Below are 19756 nucleotides of genomic sequence, written 5' to 3'. Positions count from 1 at the left end.
CCACCATAAAAATAGAGTTGTACAGAGTGTCGAGAAACATGTGTTGCTGAACTGGGACCAAGACACTAATGATCTAAGTGCTTTGTCTCTCATCGGAGCAACTGAAAATGAGATCATAGAGTAGTGCTCTGTGGAAAAGGTGAATCTGATCTACGCTTTAGCCATGAGGACGACTTTAAAACCTTCCACTTTCGAGTGAATGAAGCTTTTTTTGAGCTGCTTGTATAACTTCTTATGTAATCTAGGAGGCGACAATGACCTGAAAGCCCAAGAACCTCAAGACTTGCGACCCCTCCACATGTCCCAAGGACTACACGAATGTAAAGAGTGTGACCAGGTCTTCCCTGATGTTCAGAGGTAACTGGATGGACACATTTCATCCCATAATTTATTCGAGCAAGTGCTGACAAACAAACATGTGATTCAAGACAAATCCTTCCAATCTCATTGTCTTTTTTTCTTTTTTCTTTTCTGCAGCCTGGAGGCCCACAGCTTGTCCCACAGTGAGGAGAGAGAATATAAGTGTGACCAGTGTCCCAAGGCCTTCAACTGGAAATCGAACCTGATCCGACATCAGATGTCGCACGACAGTGGCAAGCACTACGAATGTGAAAACTGCTCAAAGGTAAAGTGATGACTGTTGAAGGGAATATTTCATGATTTGGGATGCAGATATTTGTGCACATGTGTCCCCTCTGCACATTTTTTTAGAAGCAGATAGTAACCCTCCCGTGTGTCTGTGTGGTTCCTCCCCCCAGCAGGTGTTCACAGACCCCAGTAACCTCCAAAGGCACATTCGCTCGCAGCACGTCGGGGCGCGTGCTCATGCCTGTTCTGAGTGTGGCAAGACGTTTGCAACGTCTTCAGGCCTCAAACAGCATAAGCACATCCACAGCAGTGTCAAGCCCTTCATGTGTAAGTCACTAAGACCCTACCTATGTAAGTCTACTCAGTACATTATAAGAATAACAGTAATGACATGCTTTGGCTTGCCTTCTAATGTGTTTTTTGGGGGGGGAAAAATCACTTCATCCTTCTGCAGGTCTTTTTCTCCAGAACTAATCTTGTAATGTTCTACAGGGTTTACACGTGATAATATACTGCAGCGAAGCAAAGACGTTTCTTTAGAAAGGCCCATGCAGTCTGTTTTCTGCACCAAGCCTCACACACTGCTGACATAATAATAACAGCATTTTAACGAGCATGTAATTCAGTTTGAATCGTTGAATCTTTGTCTAACCTTGATTTTGCTTGTAACTGTGATTTAATCTAATGTTTTGTTGACATACATCTTGCAGGCTTTTTTGTCTCGTGTCTTGGTTTCTTTATTTCTTGAGCACATACTTTCTTTTTTCTTATTTTTTGGGGTCCTCGCTAACTCCTGCAGGATCCAAAAACCTTTGACCTTTCACACTTTCACCACCTCACACAAGAGATCTGATCTCCATATCCCCTGAAGCATTATGACCTCCACCCTCTGCCCCTTTCCTCTTTCCCCTGTTTTATTTTTTATTGTTTTTTTGTTTTTTTAAGTGGGCTCATACAAATCTGTGCACATTAAATACATACTATCTTTTTCTTTTGTCATGAAAACACACAGACAAACACATATAAATAAATATCCATATACTTAAGCAGGAGTGACGGCATCTCCAGTGAAGACTTCAGATTTCCCTATCTCGTCTTTTGCCTCCAGAACACGCACCATTCCTCACAAATAGCAACCACATGTACAGCCCCTCTTCCCTGCGCTTCCTCTGAATTGGAGTCCATTTGCTATAATCAGCAGAAACTATGCAGGTTTAAAAACAACTAATAGCTGTCTAAAAAAAGAGAGAGAGACAAAGCAGCCTCCAACATGATGGCTGCCTGGGAGAAATCATATGCGAAGTGCCTTTTTGTGTGAGTGCTCTTGTAGGGTCTGTATGCATGTGCTTGTGTGTGCATACTAGTATTCGTGATTTAGTGCACGCAGTGTGTCAAGGATGCGTGCATACAAGCTTTTGTATGAACGGGAAGCACCCAGAGGTGCTGGGTTGTTAATTCCCACACTCAAGTGAACATTATTTATCTGCTGCACTTTTCACAGGAGCATGTTTATAATATTTTGTTTTTCAGTTTATTAAGCGCTGAAGAATACGCACATGTGGTGAATCCTGCCCCACAGTGTGAGTGTGATGCGTATGTTCTCAGGATGTAAATGTCACAAGAACTAAACTGAGTCAAAGGGCTTTTTTCTTCCAGTCTGCTCAGGCTATGTGGGCGTACTTGTATTTAAAAAAATATAGTCACAAGGAGAGATCATTAATAGCTCTTGTTCCTTCTTTTTTTGGCTAAAATTTAAAATTTCAAGCAAATTTAAAATACAAATTCTTTAGTGTTCTTTTAAACAGTTTAAAATGGCCTAACACACCCATGGTGATGATTAGGTAACGCTTAGAGAAACTGAGAAACTGCTGTTTCATGTCACAGTGCTAGACGTCAGCTTCATTGGTTAAATTGACTGAAAGGTCTGGGCTCAGGGAATTTTTTTTCTTCTCCTTCTCCTTCCTCTGCTGCTGCTTCTTCTTCTTCTTCTTCATTAGCCTGGCTGTGTCCAAAAAAGCTTAGCCACAAATACCCTTATTTTAATTTATTTTTCTGGTTCCTGAAAATTCACCTTTTTTTTTTTCTTTTTTTAAAATATAGGATTACATTCACTCCTGGCTTGAACTTTCCCATTTGGAGTTCCTCTGGGATGTTTATTCAAATGTGCTTCCAAAATGCTTTTTTTTCCTGTTCTCCCTCTCCATCTCCTTGAATTGCCTCTTGTGCACCTTGAGGCTGGAAAGCATCCAAAGTATGCAGAAGTGAAACCACAGTGTGAGCCTAACCACTTCCTTATCCTCGTTTAGAAGATCTAATAACAATATGAGCTAAATCAATCATCCAGAAATCCTTCTTACTGCTTTCCTAAAAGTGTAGGGTGAACACAAGCTGCAATCCACAAAATCCATAGTGTGGGAGGGGTGTGACAAAGAGGGACATCTTCTGCATGACAGAAGTTCAGAGACACAAAACTGAAAAGCACAACCAAAATAGCATATGATGGGTTACTATTCCCACTATTAAATCATCCATTTACAATAGAAATAGCTGACAGATTAATACTGACCAACAGATACCATCAGATGGTGGATTTTTTGTTGGGTGTTGTCATTGTACGTCTCCGGAGACAGACTGACTGACAGGCAGGCATAGAGAGTGTAGCTGTTGACTGTGGGAAGGTCAGTAAGCGCAGGATGACAGAGCCAACTATGGGGACAAGGTGAGGGGGCTGAGGGGGTGACTAGAGAGGCCCAGAGAGAGGGGGGGTGGGGGGGAAGCAGCAGAGGACGTGAGACCTGTCCCTGGGAACCGGACTGCAGGATAGGATTCATTCAACTCCACTTCCTTCTCAAACTTAAAATAGAGCCATTGTACTGAATGAGGCTGAGAATGTGTGTGCGTTTGTGTGTGTGTGTAGCTTTATGCCTGTGTGTGTCTGTGTGTGTGATTACAATTTCGTTGCGGTGTGTGTGGATATTTTGTGAATGTGACTGCATGTACACATGTGTGTCTCTGTGTGATTGTTTATGGACTCCCTGGGAGCGTCCCTGGAAGGACAATGGGGCTGGAGATGCCTGGGAATTTGGTTTGATGTGCAGCTGATGAGTGGCAGCGAGTGACTCACACCATCAACCAAATAGATTCTCTGACAATTCCAGGATCTGGACACACCTCTTCTTTTCTGTTCTGCTGGAACATTGTCAGAGTATTGATGGGAACACAAGTGTATCACTCATGCTGCATTTCCTCTGCCTTTGCTTCAGCCGGCCTGAAGCATAGAAATGTCATATTAAATTATGTAATTTTGGTGTGTATGTGCATGAGGAGTTGGGAGGGGTGGAGGGGTGGGGGTTCAGTTCATGTCAGAGGCTGATGCAATCTATGCTTGTCTCTGTTTCCCTACAGGTGAAGTCTGCCACAAGTCCTACACCCAGTTCTCTAACCTTTGCCGCCACAAACGCATGCACGCTGACTGCCGCACACAGATCAAATGTAAGGACTGTGGGCAAATGTTCAGCACCACCTCTTCCCTCAACAAGCACCGGCGCTTCTGTGAAGGGAAGAACCACTTCACAGCAGGAGGGCTGTTTGCCCAGGGTATGCCACTCCCTGGGGCCCCCGGCTTGGACAAATCAGCTCTTGCAATGGGTCACAGCAGTGCAGGACTTGCTGATTATTTTGGGGCTAGCCGACATCACAGCGGACTTACGTTCCCTGCTGCCCCAGCATTTCCTTTCAGCTTCCCTGGCCTGTTCCCCTCTGGACTTTATCACCGGCCGCCACTCATTCCTGCCACAACTTCTCCTGTCAGACAGCCATCCCACGCACCTGTTGCTGGACCTGGAGTAGAGCTGAGCAAGAGTCCTTTGCTGCCTCCAAGCCCTGGTGCTCAGGAGTCTCAAGAACTTCTCAAAGCTCTCCGCAAAGACGGCGGTTCACCTGGAAGTCAAATGCCAGTGTCAGACAGCCAGGGCTCATCCTATACCAAGCAAAAGAACAAGCAGAGTGACCAGTCTGAAAGCAGCGACCTGGATGATGTCAGCACACCCAGTGGAAGTGATCTAGAGAGCACGTCAGGCTCCGAGCTCGAAAGCGACATGGACAGTGAGAGGGAGAGGGGGGCTGCTCGAGAAAACGGAAAAGGTCCAAAGAGGAAGGCCAGTGAAGGAGGCCCTCAAAGCCCCGGCCTGATGGGCAGCAGCGCTGCTAAAGACTTTCCAGGCCCTTCCCTCATCCCGTCCCCGCTGGACGAACACACAGCTGTAACAGGAGCTGTGAATGACTCTATTAAGGCCATTGCCTCAATTGCCGAGAAGTATTTTGGCTCCACTGGGCTAGCTGGCCTACAGGACAAGAAGGTTGGGTCTCTTCCCTATCCTTCTATGTTTCCACTGCCTTTCTTCCCAGCGTTCTCCCCTCCGGTTTACCCCTTCCCAGACAGAGACCTCAGAACTGCAGGCCTGAAGGGGGAGCCACAATCACCTGCAGATGACTGCAAGAAGGCCCAAGGGAAGTCTTCATCCGAGTCCCCATTTGACCTCACCACCAAGCGAAAGGAGGAAAAGTTAGCATCCTTTGCATCTTCCAAACCAGAAATGGCCCAATCTATGGGTCAGGATCAGCCACTAGATTTGAGCCTTGGGGCCAGGGGCCGTGGGCGTAATCCAAGAGAGGAGGAGACGAAAAAGAATCCAAATTACGAAGAGGAGAAAGGAGTGGTGGAGATCCCAAAAGCAGACACTTCCTTACAACATGCTAGGCCCACCCCTTTCTTCATGGACCCCATCTATAGGTATTGTTATTACCAGTAACTCTCTAAGCCTTTATTTGGTTAAATAACAGTATTTAAAAAATGTAATTACTTCTATATGCTGCAAATGTGCATACAGATTTGCAAAGTTTGTCAGTTATTTTGTAAAACTGAATATAATCTCACTGATAACCACTAAGAGCTAATAGAAATCTACTATTAGCAGGGTTGAGAAGAGGAGAATGAGCGATCCGTTTGAGACTCTGAAAGACAAGTACATGCGACCCGCTCCGGGCTTCCTTTTCCATCCACAGGTAGGTTTAAACTATGGCTTTCATAGGAATTGGGGAAATTTGGGAAAGGATGCATACCGGGTACAACATAAAGGATTAAATATTGCATTCTTACGAGTTCAGCAGCTCTTTACTCTTTTAGTTATTTAAGTTGATGATTTAGATGCCTATACTGCCCTAATTTATAAGGGTACGAGTTTCATCACAGCTGTCATGGGTCTTGCCATCAAACAATGGCACAATTCAAGCTTACAAGTCCACTCTTGGCCTCCTATGTACACAGCAGTGACAGCAACATGTAATTTAACCAACCAGTGCATATTATGATTCTTTCTACAAAGAGCTTTTATCCTTAATGGTTATCACAGACTGACCAGACTGGATTAATGAGGATTAGCATGTGACTCTAGTTTTACCCAAGCTACTGCCTGTTAAGCCCGCTGCTGGCTCCCCGAAACAGATGTGTTTCGGAAAGAAAGGCCACTTTGTGACACATCTTCCTATAATATGTCTTTGATTACAATATAAAAAAAATGATATGCTCTTAAAGCAACGGTTTCTGCCCCTGGGTTTTCTGTGCCAGTATTTCCAGCGTGAGGCTCCATTTAACGGGTATGTGTCCATGCGTGCACACGGGTCTGTGTGTATGCATGTCGATGACATGTTGCATTGACGTTCATTTGTTCAATCTTCCCCCGCGGGTGAGAACGGTCTGCTGGAAAGTGAAAACACCACTTTCTCAGGCACATGATTTTTTTTCTCTCTTTTCTGGCTGTTTCAGGCCTGGTTTTTACAGGCTGTTTCATTTGTCTGATTTATGTCCCCTGTCCAGACTGCTGCATGGGTCCAGCCTGCAGCAGCCACATGGCCGTCCCACATGCCTTAATGAGGTGTCCTATCAGTAGAAACACTAACTGAGTGCTTAGGCCATCTTTATGACTTTATGATGTCTGGACACACAAATCATTCCCGCAAATACCAGACCAGGGTAGGTCTCAGCCAGACCAGGCGATGGGCTGTTCTACGTACTTTTGAGGAGGTTTGTTTTCAGTCACCTGAGTCACTCTTGAGCAATATATTAAAAGAGAGCTTGCAAAGCTGAGGGGGCTGGAAGTTCTTTCAACCTTTAGTGATTCAGCTTTTTATTTCCTGGCAGGAAATTTTACTGCTAGCCAATACTGGCTTAGATTACATACTGGAATTGAATTTGTACCCTTCTATAATGAGCTTATTGAACACCAGGAAGTGTTGGAAACTATAAGAGCCTCATATAATTCCAGCGCCATAACTCCGTAGATAGGCAGCTCATTGCTCATTCAAAGTTAATTGCACCAAGGCCCATCATCCCTTCTGTACCCATGTGTGTCCAATCAAAAGCTGTTGATTCATGCGCCACTTTCTGGTTCTGACTGCTTTCTCTTTTCCTTCTCTTCCGCCCCTCAGTTTCATTTGCCAGATCAGAGAACTTGGGTAAGTTCCTCTCAAACATACAGTTTTGCCATGTGTCCGTACGTCAAGCAAACAAACCCTATCCCACAATTAATGCACGAGCTGCGAAACAGTTTCCAACTGACATCACCCAGCATTCGCATGGCTTTGGCCTGTCACACTCACACACTGACTCGACTGCTCAGAGACAATAAAAAGAAATTTCATATCAGTGTTTATAATGTTTAACATACTATGGTATGTGTATCCAAGCCTTTTTGATTTGTTTACATCTTTCGATCTTGATGTATCTTTACTTCTAACATGAAAGTGTTTCAGTGGGGATTTCCAACTGAGCTACACCCTTTCCATGCACCAGCCCTGAATATATGTTTGCTTATTTGGAGAATGAAGCAGACCTCTTGCAAATGGGCATGGGGGGAGGGGGGATGAGTGGAACGTGGGGTGGTGAGTGGTCTTTAGGGGTGCTGCTTTACATCACCAAGAGGGTAACAGTCTCTTTGGGACACTGGCGGGGGGAGCGGGAGGTTAGTTCCTCCCTCTAAACATCTGGTTCCCGATAAAGATCAACAAATGAGAATGCATCTCGCTAATTAGGGCCCTAACAGCATCACTGACATCTGAAGATAGCCAATCAACTGCTGGTCCCAGAGTGGTGCTACAGAAACAAGCAAGTTTACAGATGCATACACACTGCCCAGAGGGAGGGATAGGGGGGGTTTAGTAGGGGTGTGTGTCTGTATGTGTGTGTGTGTGGTTGAATGTACATGCGGGTAGATCAAAATGTCGAACATTTCGCACGCAATATTTCCAAGTGAGCCTGACTCGACATCCATAAAATCATTTCAGTGTTTGAAGTGTAACATGGAGCTGACTGATGGTCACTTGTCTATTGGACTGGACGTGTGAGTCATTTGCCGTGTCCCCGCACACAAGTTATTTGGCAAGGAAAATCTCCTTTTTGGAGCATTTAGTGAAAATTTTTTTAAATTGCAGCAACGGATTTAAAGAACAGTTGTGATGAGTTTTTTTTTTTATCATGTCAAGTAGTCAGTATGCAAAGAAAATATACTCCGCCATGTATATTTTTTCATATAAAAAGAGACGAGTCTTAACAGAGAGCAGCCGCATGAGTAGACTGAGGTGGGATCAGAATTCCCCAGTAGATGGAGCCAAGATGGAGTAGCTTTCAGCTCTAAAAATGTCTTATCGAACAGGTTCGATACTGCCGACAGCTTTAGGGGCCCTAATGTTCCCAGGAGTTATGGCTTCTCATTGAGCAGTGCAGACAAACTGAGCATTCATTCCAGTTTCTGAAAAGAGCCCAATGAAATACATTCAAAAGAAATATGAAAGCATTTCACCTCCCTCTTGCCTATCTTTCAGCCCGTCCCCCCCTTCTTTTCTCACTTCCTCGCCTTCTCTTTCTCTCTTCTCTCCCACTTGGTCTCTCTTTTGCCTTTGATTCATGGCGTGTAGCACTGGCATATTCATAATCAAACAGACCTGACACTCCACATCCTCCCTCAGTGGGAACGCCGACGGCTGCGGCAGGAACTTTACACTCGGCCGTCACTCCTAATCAGCCACTCCCAACACCCGACTCCACCGCCATCCATCAGCCATCAGTCCTTCTCTCTCCGGACTCTGTTTTGCCTTTTCTTACTTTCTTGTTTGCACGCTTTTTTTCCTCCCTCTTTGTCTCTCTTTCTTCCATTCCCCCTCCCCACCCCCCCTCCTCTATCATCTAGTCCTTCATCATGCTTCTTCTCCAATTCTCGTGCTCTGTTTCTTTTCCCTCAGTCTCCTCGATCTTGGCGTGAAGCCTGAGAGTGACAGGGGGTGAAAGCAGGAGATGGAATGTCAAAGTCGGAGCAGGGCTCTGGTGGAGGACCCGAATCACCATTGATTTGTTGCCTTATTGAAATAAGAAAGAGAAACAGGCTGAAAATTCAATACAGGCAAAATAATGCAAATGTGTGAGTCTGCTAAAAAAAAGAAAACTTTGTAAGGGTGTGTGTGTGTGTGCGTGTTTGTGTGTGCGTGTGCGTGTGCGTGTGTGTGTGTGTGTGTGTGAGATGGCCTGTCAAGCCCTGCGGCCTACTGAGACCCCTGCCCCTCCCTCTCCTCCTCCCTCTAGTTCTCCCTTCACTCCCCCTCCAGCCCCCCGCTCCTCCCCCATCCCGCCCCTCTCAGCACAGCGATATCATTATTACCCGTGTCTGGCCCTTGATCAGTAATGTCAACATCTTTCATATTGACGAATGTGCTGTCTGCCCGCATTGTGCACAGAATGGTTTACAGCCCGGCAGTGGACATGAATCACTCCTCTGCCACACACACACACAAACACGCACACACAGACAGATACACACTAAGCATGTGCAATCACATGCAACGGACATGCCTGTAAGCACACACATTTTGCACACACACAAATACATTACAGGAACATTCCTCACTCTCTCACACAAATATATTTTCCGTTTTTTACACACACTGAAGGTAGTTAATCAACTACGACCACCATGCAGCTCATAGTTTCTCATTCATATACATACATGAGCGCACATACACACACGGATATCTCCCCGGAGAGTATCCGATGAAAGTAAAGGTTCAGCTTCATTAGCAGATTGGCTGCAGTCCTCCTATGTGCGTGTGCGTGTGTGTTTATCTGCCTACTGTACATGCATGTTTGGAACAGAACAAGCAATGGCTTAATTTAACATTCACAGCTGCACACCTGCTCGCCACTAACCATGAATGGAAGCGAACTGGTTTTCATTTTTCGGCAAAGTTATGAATTAGTTTCCAGTGTTCTTGTCATGCACATACAGGAATTTGACCTTGTGATGTATGAATTATTCATGAGCGTCATAATGAGAATTCTCCTTCGGCACTTGTTTGACTTTTCAACTGTTTTTTGCCTGTAAACAAGACTCATTACTCAAACGATGTGAGCGAATCTATATAGAAAGTAGGTTCTCTATTAAGAAAAATCCATAACTCTTTGGCTTATGTGCTTAATGTAAAGAATGTGGGATTTCTGTGCTTCTTAGGTATTGTCAGTTTTTGCATTTTTATTGCATCTGGCAATCAGAAACCAAAACACGCTGAATGTGTTGTCTCAAAATCTTGTTTATGAAAAGTCAGATTTCATTTCTTCTTAGCTGACATGGCCCCTCACTCTGTCCTTCCTTTTTCCTATCTCTTCAGATGACTGCAATCGAGAACATGGCAGAGAAGCTGGAAACGTTTGGCTCCTTGAAGCCAGAGCCTGGTGACCTGCTGCGCTCGGTTCCCTCCATGTTTGACTTCAGAGCTCCGCCCTCGGCACTTCCCGACACGCTACTGCGCAAGGGAAAGGAGCGCTACACATGCAGGTAACTAAAGCCCCTAGTTTGGCTTGTATTTTTCACTTTTAAGTCAGTCATAAATTATTTTTTTAATAGTTTTTAGTAGTCTCTGCAGTTTTTCTTTCTTTTTCCTTTCTCAGAATATTTTCTTGTAAATCTTGTCTGAGACTGGTGTGCGTTTTGTGGGTAGTTTTTTGTTTTTATATGGTTGTGTTTTAGTGAGAACACATTGCAGTAAGAATTCCTGTTCTTTTTTTGGAAGCACTTAAAAATTGCAAAATGTTATGTACTCCTTTATAGATACTGTGGAAAAATATTCCCTCGCTCTGCCAACCTGACACGCCACCTGAGGACTCACACAGGAGAGCAACCGTATAGGTAAGAGCATTTTTTACGGGCTCCTCGTGTTTTTTTACTTTGCGATTGTATCCCTCAACCTATCCTTACTTAGCTCTAAAAGTCTGCAGGCACATAATTGTCCAGTCAAAAATCCGATTTGCACCATAGCCGATTAACACCCCATGAAAAAGAGCTGCTTTTCTCCCCTCACACATATGAGTGAAAGCAGGGCACACACTTTCACACAGTGTACTCTGAGCCACACATACAGACAGCACAACTCATTTGTTAACAGCATGTGGATGTTTTCCCAGGGATTTCTTGTCTACAGTTAGAACAGAGTTTATGTGTGTTTTCTTATGCCATTAAAGGCCTGGAATAATTATACTACTGCTAAACAATTTGCCTGATGAAAAATGGCGTCCATCGCCTGGGTGAAAGGGGAGGTTTGGGGGGATTTGGGTTGTTGAGGAGCACAGGCAGATGTCCACACCCGGCAGCTGTGGTCACAGAGTGATCTACAACAACTTTGGCTACTCCAAATAGAGGCTTACATCCCATCTAAACAGTTATTCCCATCTTATTCCAGAAATCGTGGTTAAAAAAATAGTAATTTTAGCTCTTAGTGATTATTTTTTTTCCATTTTGGAAGCTTTGTTTAAAGGCTCCCCTTTCTGCTCCTATCAGCCCAGCAGATTTTTCCAGGTGCATCTGAAGTACTAGTTACAATACAACAGTGGTCCAGTACCCATGCAAAAATTAATTCTGAAGACTTACTACATTTGGATGCCTCGGTGCTTGGCTTTGTAGTTACTAAGGTAGAGGAATTTTGGCCCAAAGTTCGGAAGGGGCCTGCTGACCACAGGGGAGAGAGAAAGACAGATGCAGGCCTCTACTGCCCCAGCCTGATAGCCTGCACTTTACATGCTGGCATGCCATTAAAGATCACCGCCTTTTATTGTAATTTTTTGTGGAGATAACCGGGGGGGAGGGTTCCTGAGGGACAGCCAATCGAGCGAGCTAATTCCACAAGAAGAAAAGATGTAATCTTCTCGTATAATTTTGCATGAAGAAACTTGGCAGGAGCTCCTAATTTTTGCAGGGCTCAAACCAAATCTGTTGCGTGCTTATTTTGTGAGAGAAGAATGCAATTTTATTGCGCTGGCTGGAGATAAGAGGCAGAGCTGTTTCACCTTAAACAAGCTCCTCCATCATGTCTGGGACTGTGGGACTGCTGGGACTGTCTGTATGAGCATGTGTGTGTGTGTGTGTGTGTGTGTGTGTGTGTGTGTGTGTGTGTGTGTGTGTGTGTGTGTGTGTGTGTGTGTGTGTGTGTGTGGTGTCCTACATTATGTATCCCATTATGTTTCCCCACATAACAAACCGCAGGTTCCTGATTCATTATGCAGTACAGTTGTATTTATGACCAGCGGCATGTGCGTTTTGATGTTTTCTTCATTTAATTACTGAGCTAAACGAAAGGCATTTACTTTCTTTCTGCAGGTGTAAGTACTGTGACCGCTCCTTCAGCATCTCCTCCAACCTACAGCGTCACATTCGCAACATCCACAACAAGGAGAAGCCGTTTAAGTGCCACCTGTGCGACCGCTGCTTCGGTCAGCAGACAAACCTGGATCGCCACCTCAAAAAGCACGAGAACGGCAATCTGTCAGGTGTGTAGCAAGTTTTGTAGACCGTGGACATATATATATATATATATATACATATATATATATATATATATATATATATATATATATATATATATATATATATATATATATATATATATATATATATATATATATATATATATATATATATATATATATATATATTCGGAGCACTAGGTGCGGTGACTCCCAAGCTAGGCGAGTGGCTCCAGCAGATCCCAGGAACAACATCGGAGATCTCTGTCCAGAAGAGCGCAGTCCTGGGAACAGCTAAGATACTGCGCAGGACCCTCAAGCTCCCAGGCCTCTGGTAGAGGACCCGAGCTTGAAGGATAAACCGCCCGCAGGGGCGTGCTGGGTGTATATATATATATATATATATATATATATATATATATATATATATATATATATATATATATATATATATTGTAATAAGATACAATAATCAAGCTACTTTTTCTTTTTTTTTCTTTCCGTATTATCAGAGAAAATGAGAGCAGCATTTGCTGACTCCTTAGATTCATCAATCATTCCACTGCATAGCATAAAACAAAATATACTCCTGATCGAGAGAATCTCAGAGGCTGAGAAATTAAATTATATAAATCTGTCATCGACCTCTGCAACAACAGCACAAAATATTTTTGAATGAGCTGCTTTCATCAGCAGCACAGCTCACAGCTTATGGGTTGAGAGGTTGCATCACTCTGACTCTGAATCAGCAGAACGAGCAGTGACACCTGGCCAGGAGCCGACGGCAGCGGGCCTAAGAGGAGGTCGCCACTTAATCAGACACAATGAGCAATCCATCAAATGCAAATCAATTATCTGTCAAGCTTTCCTTTTTTCGGCATTAAATAATATATTCCCCCCACTCAACACAAAACACAAACACTATGGACTAATAATACTTTGTAGAAAAATTCTTTCTCCACAGTTTATATAATAAAACCATAGCGTCTTAAGCTTTCGGCTTTTGTATCATTACTAGCATTCAGTGGGGCCAAGTATACTCAGATGTCACATAAATTTATTTTAAACTGTCTTAAGGTCTCAAAAAATGACAAATAGAGTGAAGAATCCATATCCATTCATACAAGCACTTTCTTTTTCTATACAAAGTGCGACTTGGGGTTCAGTAACTTGCTCATGGATACAGCCAGGGATCAAACCCCCATCCTTCTAAAGCACGATTCATATTTTCCTCAGTGATGTAATGTAGATACAGATACAGATGTCACACTGACAGACTGACAAACAAAACATGTCTTTTACGGCATACTTTCATCCTTAAAACAGTTTGGGGGCATCAAGTTCAAACACATGATGACTGGAATGTATTTTCTTTCTATAGGAACTGCAATGTCGTCCCCACAGTCTGAACTGGACAGCAGCAGCGCCATACTGGATGACAAAGAGGACTCTTATTTCAACGAAATAAGAAATTTTATCAGCAACACAAGCCAGAACCAGACATCACCGGACCCCTCAGAGGAAGGGTGAGAGCAGCTTTATGTGGTGATACGTGCCCGTCTTTCCTCCTATTTCTACTTCTACAAGGAGATGGTTGTTTCTTGGCCTGGAGGGCCCGAGCTAATTCAAAAATAAATAATTAAAAGATAGGGAAAAAACAGATGAAGGGTGATCTTTTGAAAGGATACTGGTAAATCTACATTAGATTGAATATGTATTAACTGTGTGGGATTTACACACACACACAAAATATATATACAATAATGTGTCGACCACTATCCACCATTTTTAGACATCCAATTTCATACCTTCCAGCCAGGCTTTGTTAATAACAATCGCATCATTTTGGGGGGTCTGGAGTAAAGAACTCTTATCTGCGATGACATTTAAGATTTGGAAAAGTGAGCAAGCTCTTTAAATCAATTGCCTCTTGACCACATGTAGGAAAAGATATCAATATACATGCAACTTCATCTGGGCTTTATGCAAACAAATTCTTGTAGCTGTGATCAGATCGGATAACAGTTGCGAGGTCTACTCTGGTCCCTGAGTTTGTTTTCACGCGCCCCATGTTGGTTTGATCACTGGAGGCCCGATAGAGATCTCGCAGACTAGCTCGTGATTGAGCAGAAGGCCTGTGAGAGCAGGGCCGAGCGGTAGAGTGTCAGAGGGACGGGAGGCAGGAGGGGTAGTGCAGCAGTTAGAGGACCACATCTGGAACCAACATGTCTGCCTACAGGAAGAGGGTAGAGGGGGTGGGGTCAAAGGGTCGGCTTGTGTTTCCTTTCAAAGTGCTGCACTGCTGACTGCTTCTGATAGATACTTTATCCCCAGCAAATTACCACGTTTGAAAGCGTAATTAGCGAATCTGTTTTCTTAATCACAGAGTTCTCACTCCCTCTTTTGGAGCTAGTTCTTCCTTGCAGCCCTGAATACCACCTGAACTCTCCACTCTGACGAGAACACTGCTGACGGTACAACATTATCAGTTCCTGAAATCTGAGACAAAACGACGCAAATCCTTTTTGTGCTAAAATCGAATACGGTGTAATTACCTCTCTCCCCCTCTCAAACGTATCCCTTTTAAATCCAGTGCGGCTATGCTGTTTATAAGCATTCTATAATTATGTGGTGTTGTGCTTGATGTGTTGTGTTTCCTATGAATCTCCTTCTCCCCCGTTCAATTTTCAGTCCCCTTCTCTGAATCCTTTGTGCAAGAAATGGCATATTTGGGAGCTGACGAAAGATGTCCCAGAGTGTAATTAGTGAATCAGTCTTAATGTGGTTCCAGATGATTTACCAAATGGCGGTTTCCTGTGGCACTGAAACAGAGGGACAGATTAAGACTCAGGCAGTTTGGATAGCTGGCCTTTTCCCTCTCCACAGGGATAGAGGAATGGGCTGGTTGGCAGCGCTCTCATAACTCTCCCACCAAATGGGGCTGTCAGCTAAATATTTTGCCTATTAGATGAATACGAGATAGTAGGGAAAATAAACAAGGAGAGAGGCAGAGCACTCCATTTAAGTGCTGCAATGATCAACCCAGTGCTGCTGTGCCCAAAGGGGCCTCAAAGCCTTGATGACAAATGGGATTCCAGCTCTGCTCAATTCCAGCTGCCCTGTTCTGCCTCACATCAGTTCATCTACAAACACTGGAAGAATTCCTTAATCACACTGCATATTTTCTCAAAAACAGAATGAGTATATGAATAACATAATTCAGCCAACAGGGTGGATGTTTCATTTCTTCAACCTTAAATGCCTACTGCGTTGAACAAGCCTCATGAACTAATGTTCCTGATCTGCAGGCTAAATGGCGGTCCATTTGAAGAAGAAAAGCCACTGATGGCCAGCCATAGGTCACATGACCTGGAAGATGAGGAAGCGGAAGAGTTAGGTGCGGATGAAGAAGAAGGGGAGGAGCCTAGCAACACCCCTGAAAAATCAGAAAGCAAGGTGCTCCAAAGCGACCTCGATGATCCCATCATACAAGACGAAATGGACTTGAGTGAGCCAAATGACTTGAATCTCAGCTGTAAAACTTCTCCAAGGAGGTAATTTGACACAAGGTTGCAGCTCCAAAACAAAATGCATCACTTTAAATACGATGCTTTGAAGTCAAAAGTATCCTGGCAGCTTTTAACTGATGTTTGCCATGACTTTCAGGTATAAAGACGAGGAGGAGCAGAGCAGCTACTCAGCCTTGGATCACATCCATCGCTTTACTGAAATGCGCAAGCTGGACGAGAGCGAACTGAGTGACGGAGATGGGGATGGGGATGAGGAGGACGGCTCATTTGGTTCCCCATCTCTGACTGAGGCAGTCAAACAGCCGCTCTTTAGGAAATCAAAGTCTCAGGTAGATAAAGATGCGCGCGCGCGCACACACACACACACGCGCGCGCGCGCGTACGCTTAGATACAGACAATCCATATACACGATTATCTGCAGTGTACTTAATGTTTTTTATGTAAATAATATAGTAAATTGTAATCCACCCCTTACTCCTTCAGGCTTATGCCATGATGCTGTCCCTGGCTGAAAAGGACACTCTTCACCCAGCTACCCACACCCCAGCCACCATGTGGCACAGTCTGGCACGGGCTGCCGCTGAATCCAGTGCCATCCAATCCCTCAGCCATGTATGATGACACCTCTTTGCACCTACCTTTTCAGCTCTCAACCCGACCCTGATCCACCTATGGCACTGGCAGTCCACTGCAGGGGCTATTTTGCAAGAATCCCTGATTGTCCACAGAGTGACTGCTGAGCAGGAACCACAGCCCACCCGACTGCTGAGTGAGGCGCCTTACCCCCAAAACACGGCAACTGCCCATGCAAAATCCATCCCAACCCAAGCCCCCCCCCAAAAAAAATATTCCTCCAGCAGATAGAGAGCAAAAATGTCCCTCTGAGACCCTAAAATTGATTTGTTACATTGACACCAACCAGGATGTGGTGAAAATAATAATGCTAAAGTAATAATAGCCGTATTTATTCTTCTGAATTTCTATGTTTTGCACAGCAAAGGCAGCTGAAAGTTGTGGGAAGTGGATATGCTGATTTGTCGTCACTCGACTGAATTTTCTGGCCGGCACATACAAAGCAAGAAGAACATTTTACACCGAGAGTAACGCTGGTGGCGTCTAAGACAGCTGGTTTCAGCCTAGCATGTTTCACAGTGTGTAAAGCATAAGAACCAGAACGAGAATTCCCTTTGAACCCCCGGAGAGATCAACAGGTGTTTCCCATGAATACATGATGATAAAACATTAAAAGGTCGGGCGAGCAACCTCGGTTCAGATGAAAATCGTTCCATGTAAGGATAGCACTGGCGGTGCTTTAATATCACTGAACTGAACTGAAGTACAAACATAAGATAGCGATTGCTCAACTAAAATCAGGCCAGTCTCCCATCTGCATCTTTCATAGCTGTGTGTGTCTGCACAATCATAGCACTGTACACAAGTGTCTGACAACTGTTGTCCACTGCACTCCATCCTGCCCACCTGCGATGTCTGTGAAAGGATATAAATAGATTGTCTGTTTAGTGGAAGAGAAGAAAACACGACGATTTTTTTGCTTTGTTTTGTTTTGTTTAATTTACTGAAATAAGTATCCAGTGCTGAAGTTAACTGTTGTTCTGTCGAGGACATAAGTCTTTTTCAAAGCCCTTGAATCCATCCTAGTCCACCAACAATACCACTAAATAGCCCGAATGCTAGTTGTTAGCTACTCCATGCTTGTGTGTCTTTCATTTTTAGACAATCATGATTTTGTTTTTCATTTTGTTTCTGTTGGTGTTGTTGTTGTTATTTGCTGTTGTATTTTGAGAATTGTATTTATTTCTTGGCAAACTGTAGTTTGTTTACTGAATAGCACTGCTCTTAGCCCGGGCAAGGGGGAGATTCCCAGCCGGGCCAATCCCACAGTTCAATGGGGTTTGTAGATTACATTTGAGGGCCGGATAGTATTAAAACATACAATTCACTCCTTATTCTACTAATGAAATCAGTTGATGAATAGATATTACTTAGGGGTTTTTTCTATGACAATTTATTGATTCAAATGTAAAAAAAAAAAAAAAAAAAAAAAAGAAAAGAAAAAAAAGAAAAACAGTATAAGGAATTAATAATAAAAAAGCCAGGTATAATTTCTTCATAAGCGCATGATTGGTCTGATAAGATCTGTATCTGACATTTTCTACGGTTGTCTGCAAGCTTGTGTGATGTTCGGTTCATGTTAATCCCTTGTGCCAAACTTATGATAAATAACAGATTAATTTCATTTATTTTCCCGTTTTGAGGGACCAGATTTTTCTTTTTTTTTTTTTTGGTTTGTTTATTTGTTTTTTGTCGTTGTTTTTGTTTATAATCGACTTTAAAAAGTAATCAGCAAGTTGAGGTACTTTGTTTTAATGCTTTCTACAATGTAACTGTTATGCATTTCAATTCAATACTGTGGGAGGAACAACTAAGAAATAAAGGACTACAATGTGGATTGACATGTTTTCGTTTCTCTCTTTATTACTCCAGAAGATAATTTTACTCGCTCTTTGTCCGTCCATCTCCCTCGCGCCTCCTCACTCCATACAGTCCTTCTGGCTGCCCATCATTTTGACCCACGTCAAAATTTATACTAAGAGACAAGAGTCAGAACACCACCTGGCGCTTTCTTCTGGCGCTCCCATGGCCTCCAAGAGCGAGGGAGAGTCTGAACTCTGGTCCTCTTTTTTTTTTTTTGAGGCCTTGGCTCACAAAGTGACGGAGATGCAGAGAAAAGGCTGGAGAGGGCTTGAATGTGGTAGTGGGAGCGGAGGCAGGAATGTGTCCTCTCTATTTGTGTCCGTTTGTGGGGCATGATGGATGAGGTGGGTAGATGTGATGACCTGGCTCATCGCTCAAACACTCAATAAGAGTCCCATCCTGCAGCAGGCCTCCCCATCCGGCACCCCCCTGCCCCCGTCACTGCTTGCTGCCAGCCAACGTGGGCGGACATTGTGGCTGGGAGGGTTGGAGGTTTAGTGGCCCCATTGTCCAGCGAGTAGCTCAAGTGGGGGGTTGGAGAATTGGGCATGACAGTGAAGATGGCTGGCGCTGACACTCTACATTTACAGTGCTCTTGGCACCCTAATGGATGGGTTGTTTTTCTAAGGCCCATCGTCAGCCCTCTGGGCTCTGTGGGGTGCCCAACTTTGACGAGGTCATAGTGGGTCACGCTGCATTGATGAGGTCAGTATGGGTCGTCCAGCTTTGATGAGGTCAGCGGTAGTGATCTTGCAAGCTAGGAACATAATGAAGTGACATGATATTGGTCTTGAGTATGGGTTGTGCCATCTGCACTATTGGGGACTCATTCAAGCTTATCTGACAACGGAAGTTTGTCAGCAACCAGAACACATTTGTATCTGCTGATCCAATTAAAAAAAAAGAAACTTTGAATCATTTGGAAACTGAAAAACTGACTGAGTCAGAAAATATGAATATTTACAGCTTTTTACTCACTTCTGCCAAAACCACCACCATAAGGTTAGTGAAAGTCAACCAAAGCAGTCAAGTTGTTGGCCTCAAAGCCAAAATAATGACCTGAATAAAACTATAAAGCTCTCTGGAGCTCACGGGGAACTTCAGAGCAGGATTTGAATTCTGTCTGCTTACACTTACAAAACATTTCTTTTACATTGTTCATAGTCACTGGTATCCTTTCTTAAAACAGCTTTTGTGTGCCCCCTTCACATCACCCTGGTGTTATATATGCTGCTGAAATGGCAGATATCGCATAAAAAAAAGCAATGTCTTAAGAGGCTTACTAATTAGTTACTAAGAGAC

At 43.8% G+C, this 19756-nt stretch overlaps 1 protein-coding gene across 2 annotated transcripts in view; it reads left to right on the top strand.

Annotated features, from left to right (window-relative positions):
• mecom (MDS1 and EVI1 complex locus) overlaps nucleotides 1-16947 on the top strand; it is a 124952-nt gene extending 108005 nt beyond the window's left edge. The window contains exons 6-18 of one of the 2 annotated variants that reach the window (XM_085370500.1): nucleotides 246-357; nucleotides 478-625; nucleotides 762-915; nucleotides 3994-5380; nucleotides 5565-5652; nucleotides 7075-7101; nucleotides 10300-10466; nucleotides 10740-10817; nucleotides 12282-12451; nucleotides 13809-13953; nucleotides 15736-15981; nucleotides 16094-16286; nucleotides 16442-16947. In XM_085370500.1, the coding sequence (XP_085226626.1) occupies nucleotides 246-357; nucleotides 478-625; nucleotides 762-915; nucleotides 3994-5380; nucleotides 5565-5652; nucleotides 7075-7101; nucleotides 10300-10466; nucleotides 10740-10817; nucleotides 12282-12451; nucleotides 13809-13953; nucleotides 15736-15981; nucleotides 16094-16286; nucleotides 16442-16576 (3050 nt within the window). In that variant the 3' untranslated portion in view covers nucleotides 16577-16947. Of the gene's footprint in view, nucleotides 1-245; nucleotides 358-477; nucleotides 626-758; nucleotides 940-3993; nucleotides 5381-5561; nucleotides 5653-7074; nucleotides 7102-10299; nucleotides 10467-10739; nucleotides 10818-12281; nucleotides 12452-13808; nucleotides 13954-15735; nucleotides 15982-16093; nucleotides 16287-16441 lie in introns of both variants that reach the window. The other variant, XM_085370501.1, reaches the window with a different exon arrangement.
• The last annotated feature ends 2809 nt before the right edge of the window (nucleotides 16948-19756 follow it).

Source organism: Diplotaxodon limnothrissa, linkage group LG14 (assembly GCF_057381915.1).
Source record: "Diplotaxodon limnothrissa isolate DT_005_m linkage group LG14, D_limnothrissa_male_GT1.1, whole genome shotgun sequence".
In the NCBI taxonomy this organism is placed as follows: Eukaryota; Metazoa; Chordata; class Actinopteri; order Cichliformes; family Cichlidae; genus Diplotaxodon; species Diplotaxodon limnothrissa.
Note: the sequence above shows the minus strand (reverse complement) of the source record. Positions and strands in the feature narration are given on the sequence as shown.